Source organism: Danio aesculapii, chromosome 5 (assembly GCF_903798145.1).
Source record: "Danio aesculapii chromosome 5, fDanAes4.1, whole genome shotgun sequence".
Lineage (NCBI taxonomy): Eukaryota > Metazoa > Chordata > Actinopteri > Cypriniformes > Danionidae > Danio > Danio aesculapii.
The window spans coordinates 13498222-13506612 of record NC_079439.1 but is presented as its reverse complement, the minus strand read 5'-3'; the positions used below and the strand labels follow the sequence as shown (position 1 = coordinate 13506612).

Genomic DNA, 8391 nt, shown 5'->3' with positions numbered 1-8391 from the left:
CTGAAGTTAAGATATTTGTGCTGCCCATTACATTACAAACCACAAGAGAGGGCAAATTCTTCAGCAGGATAGCGCTCTTTCTCATACTTCAGCCTCCACATCAAAGTTCCCGAAAGCAAAGAAGTTCAAACTGCTCCAGGATTGGCCAGCCCAGTCACCAGACATGAACATTATTGAGAACGTGTTTGGAAAGATGGAGGCATTGAAGATGAATCCAAAGAATCTTGATGAACTCTATAACAATTCATGAACAATATTAATGCTTTTTCCCCTGCAGCATGACATTATATTCTATACTATACAATATTTCTGTTAATTAACAAGACTTTTGTCTAAGCAAAGTCAGACTTTACTGTCCTAATTAAATCATTAATAATCAAGGCATGATCATATTTTATTTTGGTAAAATAAGCTTAATCTAGAGGCCTTTACCTTTCATATAAGTCACTTCTGACACCAAATGATCAACTAGAAGTCAAGTTATTATCTGTTGTTCCTAAAACTTCAATAGGCGACAAGACTTGCATTTTATAATAAGATCTGTATCTCACCAGCTTCATGTCAACAGATTACACTGCTTTGACAGTACGATTAAGTATATTTGGTATTTGATAGTATATTTGAGTATTTAAGTACATTTTTCATAAGAAAAGCACGTGTTGATGAATATATTAGTTGATTTTTTTTTACTTTGGTTATTTGAAAACCTATATCATATCGGAGAACAAAACAAACTTCGAAACCTTTAACATAACAGGGGCGCTTTAAAAAGATGTACATTCTTTACATTAAAATCATTTTTAGTCAGTCATTAAGGTTTGGAATAACCTGAAGGTAAATAAATTGACTTTTTATTTATTTACTTACATTTAATCATAGTTCACATGACCATACACTGAAAACAAATGATGACAAAAAGTCATTACAACAAATGCCTTTATGCTACTTTAACTTAATTTAATAAGCTAATCAGGTTTCAACTGCACTTTTTAAAGTTATACATAGTTGAACTTAATATGTTTAGTCAGACTGGAATGACTAGAAAAGTTCATTTGATTCAACTAAAATAATTTATGGAGTACAAAAACCAAAAATCTGAAGCGTCTAGCAAAAATGCATTTATTAGCACCAAGATTAAATCATTGAATATGCAAAAAGGAGCTTATTTACAGAGATAGACTTGGCTATGTGGAACTAAATCCCTGCCACAACACTTATCTTTAAAAAAAAAAAGCTTTTAGAAGAAACATAAGGAAAAAACAAAAACTGCACAGAATAATATGAGTCCAGTATCTCGTGTTACCCAGAATCTGCTGAAAGATGGTATGGCTGTTCTACCAGGAGCTGAAGTCTCCAAAACCAGTTCTGCCTTTAGGTTTTTTGGCCGGAGCTTCACTAGTGGAGGGTTTCTCTGCATCTGGATGGGAATGTTTCCTGATAAAAGAGAGTGAATGAGACATTCAGTGTTAATTAGGTTTGTGTAATTGATTCATTAGTGATTATGCAAGTCCGACCTCAGCAGTTTGTTTGCCACATTTCAGAGCATAATGTTTTTGATTCTGCCAAAATGTAAATGGAGTTTTGAAATATCTGCTGATATTAAAGGAAAAGCAGCAAATCTGCGACCACAACATTCATATTTTTACTGGCATCAAACACAAACTGGTCAGACAATTACAACAAAAGCTCTTTACATGTTTATATTGATGTCTTGAGAGTACACTGGCAAAAGCACCAGTGTTTAGAGGTCATGAATGGAAGCAAAATATATAATTTAAATGAACAAAATCCTACAGTGGAATAAGTCATTACTCATTTTTTTTAATTTACTTTTTAATTTTTTTAATTACTTTTTCAAAACACATGTACAGTGCATCTGGAAAATATTCATAGCGCTTCACTTTTTCCACATTTTTTCATGTTATCACCTTATTCCAAAATGGATTACATTTATTTTATTTCCTCAAAATTCTACACACAATAGCCTATAATGACAATGTGAAAAGATTTTTTGAAATTGTTGCAAATTTATTACAAATAAAAAACCTGAAAAATCCCATGTACATCAGTATTCACAGCCTTTGCTCAATACTTTGTTGATACACCTTTGGCAGCAATTACAGCCTCAAGTCCTATTGAATATGATGCCACAATCTTTGCACACCTGTGTTTGAATCTTTGCCCATTCCTCTTTGCAGTACCTCTCAAGCTTTATCAGGTTGGATGGGAAGCGACGGTGTACAGCCATTTTCAGATCTCTCCGGAGATGTTCAAAAGGATTTAGGTCTGGGCTGTGGCTGGGCCACTCAAGGACATTCAACGAGTTGTTGTGAAACCACTTCATTGAACCATCGCCCCAGTCTGAGGTCAAGAGCACTCTGAAGCAGGTTTTCATTCAGGATGTCTGCGTACATTGCTGCATTCATCTTTCCCTCTAACCCGACTAGTCTTCCAGTTCCTGCTGCTGAAAAACATCCCCAAATCATGATGCTGGCACTACCATGATTCACTGTAGGGATGGTATTAGCCTGGTGATGAGCGGTGCCTGGTTTTCTCCAAATGTAACGCTTGGCATTCACTCCAAAGAGTTTTAATTTTAGTCTCATCAGACCAGAGAATTTAGTTTCTTATGGTCTGTGAGTCCTTTCGATGCCTTTTGGCAAATTCCAGGTTGGGAGTGGCTTCCGTCTGGCCACTCTACCATACAGGCCTAATTGGTGGATTGCTGCACAGATGGTTGTCCTTCTGTAAGGTCCACAGAAGAACGCTGGAGCTCAGACAGAGTTACCATCGTGTTATTGATCACTTCACTTCCTTCTCCCCCAATCACTCATCTTAGTTAACCGGGCATCTCTATTAAGTGTTTCCAACCATCTTTTACTTATGGATGATGGAGGCCACTGTGCTCATTGGAACTTTCAGAGCAGCAGAAATTTTTCTGTAACCTTCCCCAGCCTTGTGCCTCGAGACAATCCTGTCTTGGAGGTCTACAGACAATTCCTTTGTCCTCATGCTTGGTTTGTGCTTTGACAAGCACTGTGTGTCAACCCTGGGACCTTATATAGACAGGTGTATGCCTTTTCAAATCATGTCCAATCAACTGAATTTACCACAGGTGAACTCCAATTAAGCTGCTGAAACATCTCAAGAATGATCAGTGGAAACAGAATGTCTCTGAGCTCAATTTAGAGCTTCATGGCAAAGGCTGTGAATACTGATGTACATGTGATTATTCAGATTTTTTATTTTTAATAAATTTGCAACAATTTAAAAAAATCTTATTTCACATTGTCATTATGGGGTATTGTCTGTAGAATTTGGAGGAAATAAATGAATTTATACCATTATGGAATCAGGCTGTAACATAAAAAAAGTTGAAAAAATTAAGCGTTATGAATACTATCCGGATGCACTGTATATGATAATAATGTCATTACAAACATAAATACATGCATAATACCCAGCAAAAAAGAGTACACCCCTGACAGATCTCTGTTTTAAATATTTTCTATAGGAAGATATGCAATAACATATTTGAGTTTATACAATAGTTCAGTCTGGTTCTCGAATCTGATTGGCTGATAGCCGTGCAATATTCTACCTCTTCACCCTTCTGTATTACTACGTCCACAGAGTGACAGCAGCTCAATAAACTTACAGTTAGACGATATATTGCAGCTGTTGGACAACATAATGTACTTTTGAGACTTTTTTAGGTGAGAATGTAGTTGTTTAGATTGCAACTATGCAGTTTATTTATAAGGAAAGTGCCTATTTTAAAATACTTATAATTTCAGAGACAGCACGTCGCCATCATCAGCCTGTCATACTGAGCAGAGTAAAGATGGTTGACTTTGTTCATCCACAAGATGGTGACAGAGACTGCATAATAAGTTCTTAGGGGAAAAAAACTACACTTAATTTCAAACTACAGCTGATCAAATCATTATAAAACTGCTAAGTGACTTTCTGAGTCGATCTCTCTCTTTTGTATGTTGTAGTGCTGTATTTATATCATAGTAATTGTATATTGAGTGTGAGATGGGACTCGCATATCAGGAATATATGTATTTTGTGTTGGCCACTCTTTGTATAACCCCGAGTTACTTTTCCAATGTGTTCAAATTTTGTGTTTTTTTTACTTTTTTCCCCAATGTATTATATTTCTATTCCTAATGACCAAACTCTTAATAGATATAACAGTTTAATAATAGCATTTTGCTTAATTGCACCAAATATATCGGCTATATTCACTAAGAAATGGATCAAAATATTCATTTTCAAAAGGTGTAGTACTCATTTATGCTGAGCACTATATAAATATATAAATTTTCTCCTTTCCTGTACATTATCTGAATAATTTCAGATCCTTTATTTATCTAAACCCCATGTTTGCACAAAACAATAAGTCCAAATAAATAAATAAATAGTATTTTTGCCATATAAATCAGATGAAGTGTGTGCATGTGAGAGTTGGATCTGTTCCCATCAGGTAGCAGTATTTGTGTGTGCGCGTGTGCTTGTGTGTGTGTACATGTGTGAGAGAGAGCGAGATCTAGACCTTGGGTGTGAGCAGCAGGTGTTCAAATTACTGTGCATGTGTGTGCTGGTCTCTTTAACAGTCAGTCAGTGTGTTGTGGATGACTGTGTGTGCGAAAATCAGTGGGGTTGTAAGGGATAATTAGAATGATCTCCTGTTGCTCACAGTAAACTATGCTCATATCCTGAGCCCTGCTGTGGCGCAGGACAAACCCTCACCACTGACACCCACAAACACTCATTTACCAGATTTACATCTAGGATAAATATGATCAATACTGTAAAGATGCATCTGCCTGTATTTACCTAAACATTTGTCTGTCCATCTACCCATCTGTATATCTTTGCTTATCTATCCATCAATATATGCATTTTCAATCCGTATATCCATAATTCCATCCCTATCAAATATCCATCCATCTATTTATCAATCCATAAATCCATCCATTTATCATTCCATATATCATCTATCCATTTATAATTATATCCATACATACAATCGCTTAATGCATATATTCATCCATCCATGTGTCAATAAATCCATCCATCCAACCATCATTCCATATATCCATCCTTCCATCCATAAAAATTTAAATATCCATCCAGCCATTTACCATTCCCTATCATCCAGCCATTTATCATTAAAAATATCCATCCATCCAACACTCTATATCCATCCATCAATCCATTAAAACATTTATCAATCTGTATATCCATTCATCCATTTATCAATCCATCCATCCATTTATCAATGCACCCATCTATTTATCAATCCCTATATCCACCCACCCATCTATCAATTCCAATATTCATCCATTTATCAATCCCTATATCCATCCATTTATTAATCCATCAATCTGTATATTCATCCATCTATCCATTTATTAATCTATACTTCCATCCATTTATCAATACATCTATCCATCTATCAATTCATTTATCAAACCATGCATCCATTTATAAATCCCTTTATCAATCCATCCATCTATCAATTTATCAATTCCTATATTTATCCATCTATTTATCAATCCGCATATCCATCCATCCATTTTTAAATCCCTATATCCATCCATCCTTTTATCAATTCATCAATCTTTATATCTATCCATCCATCCATCCATTTATCAATTCCTATATCCATCCACCAATCCATTTATCAATCTCTATATCCATCCATCCTTTTATCAATCCATCAATCTTTATATCCATCCATCCATTTAACAATCCCTATATCCATCCACCAATCTACCCATTAATAAATTCCTATATCCCTTTACCCACTTATCAATCCATATATCCATCCATTTATCAATCCATCTATCCATCCTTTTATCAATCAATCAATCAATCAATCTGTATATCCATCTATCCATCCATCCATTTATCAATCCATCTATCCATTTATAAATCCCTACATCAATCCACCTACTCATTTATCAATTCCTATATCCATCCAACCATTTAGCAATCCATATATCTGTCTATCCATTTATCAATCCATCTATCCATCCATCCATTTATCAATCCATCTATCCATTTATCAATTCCTATACCCATATCCATCCACTTATTCCAAATATCCATTTGTCCATTTTAACAATCCATAAATCATCCATCCATTTATCATTTTATATATATCCATTCATCCACTTATAAATCCATACGTCCTAGGTCCATTTATCAATAAATCCATCCATCCATCAATCCATATATTCATCCATCTATCATTTATCAATCCCTATATCCATCCATCTTTCTAAATAAATCTGTCTTTTTAGTAACTGTTTTTTTGCCAGAAACATTAAAAAAAGACAGGTGACAGAACTCCTCATGCTGCTGCAGCTTTTAAGAGTCTTTTAACCAATTCCAGGTTAATCATTTTTCATCCTGTGATGTTTTAGATTCTGAGTCGATGCGATTGCACTGCTATAATTCTATAACCTTTTTGATAAACAACAAATAACTTTCATATTTTCAAGTCAAAGAATGAAACAATATTGCTAATAAGCAGACTGTTTTTATAAAGATAAAAATTACCAAAATAAACTTCAAAAGACTTTCTGTATTTAGTGTGAATCAGTTCTGTGCTCACAGGAAAGCTTCTGGAAATGTGACTCATATTTATTACATCAGTAATGATCAAATAATAAACTTAAATGCAATAACTTGGTAAATAACAACGCCATATTTCAATGTTGTCATTTTCAACAACCAATGTGTGTGAACTCACGTAGCAACCATGTTGATGTATTTTCCCACTCCTGGTCTGAAGGCTTTAGGCTTTTCCTCGGTTTTTGCCTTGTTGGCTAAAGAAGAAGTTTGTGCTCTCTCTTCCTCCACTTTCTGAGCTTCCTTCTCTCGCTCCGCTGCAATCTAACACACACACACACACTTACATAGGCTGCACAGCATGGAAACACATCAAATACAACATGACAACATACATGCAAAAAAATGCTGACCTGAGCATCGGCTTCTTCGTACGGGTCCACAAAAACTGAAGCGCTCAGTATCTTTATCTCAGACTGAAAATGTGAAAAAGAAACAGAGTCAGGCTTAGACAACAGTCTTTACCCTATTAGCATGTGGTTACCTTTTAAGAAAAAAGCATTGAAGTATCAAGCTAAATGTTGCAAGATTTAATGAAGCTTTTCACATGAAACACAACAAAATAAAATCATGGAAATAAAAGAAATTTATCTTAAGCGATTTTAAAGGAGTAATTGCCTTTAATTTTCACATTCATTTTACAATTCCCCAAGAGGTAAACAGTTGAGTTTCACCTTTTTGAACCCAAAAAAACCAAAAAAAAAAGCTGATCTCCGAGATGGCGGGGGCACATTTAGCTTAGCTTAGCATAAACCATTGTATTGGATTAGACCATTAGCATCTCACTCAAAAATATAAAAAAGGATTTTTGATGATTTTTCTATGTTAAGCCTCGCTCTTCTGTAATTACTATGACCGACAGTAAATAAAGAGTTGCCATTATATCCAGCCTAATATGGCTAGGAACTATACTCTATTCAGGCATAATAATCAAGGAACTTTGCTGCCATACCATGGCTGCAGCAGGCACAATGATATTACACAGCACTGTTACCTAGTAGGGCACTATTTTCAAGCACTGTAATATCATTGTTCAATTCAATTCAATTCAATTCAATTCACCTTTATTTGTATAGCGCTTTTACAATGTAGATGTCAATGTCAAAGCAGCTTCACATAAAAGGTCGTAGTAAATTGGAACAGTGTAGTTCAGTTTTTAGTGTTTAAATTCAGTTCAGTTCAGTCATTGTCCCTGCTGCAGCCATAGTCCAGCAGCCAAGTTCCTTGATTATCACAACAGAATAAGAGTATGAGTGTACTCCATGCAGATGAGTGGGCTTGAAAAACCAATTGTAGGATATACTCCTGCTGTGTTAATGCACCAGGCATTTTGTTAGAAATACTTATATGTTTGTTAATATAACTGCTATTTTCATTTACATCACTTCATTTTTGCATTGATATTTAACATCTCTTGTTCAAATACATATACCCCTTACACAGGGGCGTCGCTAGACCCAATTTACTGCGGCACGTGCCCCGGTAAAAATCCCCAGTGCCCCAGTAAATGCTTTAAGATATGACTTACTTCATATGAAAGGTGTATTTATTAAGAGTGGTAATCCCAGAATAAAGACGTTACACTTTATGTGCAACCGAACCAACGCTGGTGATAGCAATGTAGTTTAATCAAAAAGCAAACTGACGCATCTCTGCATATGTGCAGAAAACCACCTGCGCGCCTCACACACTGCTCCTGCTGGACCCTGACACGCTGCTCTTCTCCCGGTGTGAGTCCTGGTT

The 8391-nt window shown here is 35.4% G+C and overlaps 1 protein-coding gene across 1 annotated transcript in view; it reads right to left on the bottom strand.

Moving 5' to 3' along the window:
• Positions 1–835: 835 nt before the first annotated feature.
• ppil2 (peptidylprolyl isomerase (cyclophilin)-like 2) overlaps positions 836–8391 on the bottom strand; it is a 77639-nt gene continuing 70083 nt past the window's right edge. The window contains exons 18-20 of the mRNA XM_056457406.1: positions 7002–7064; positions 6770–6912; positions 836–1434 (exon numbers count right to left, since the gene is read on the bottom strand). Coding sequence (XP_056313381.1) covers positions 1335–1434; positions 6770–6912; positions 7002–7064 — 306 coding nt within the window. The 3' untranslated portion in view covers positions 836–1334. The remainder of the gene's footprint in view (positions 1435–6769; positions 6913–7001; positions 7065–8391) is intronic.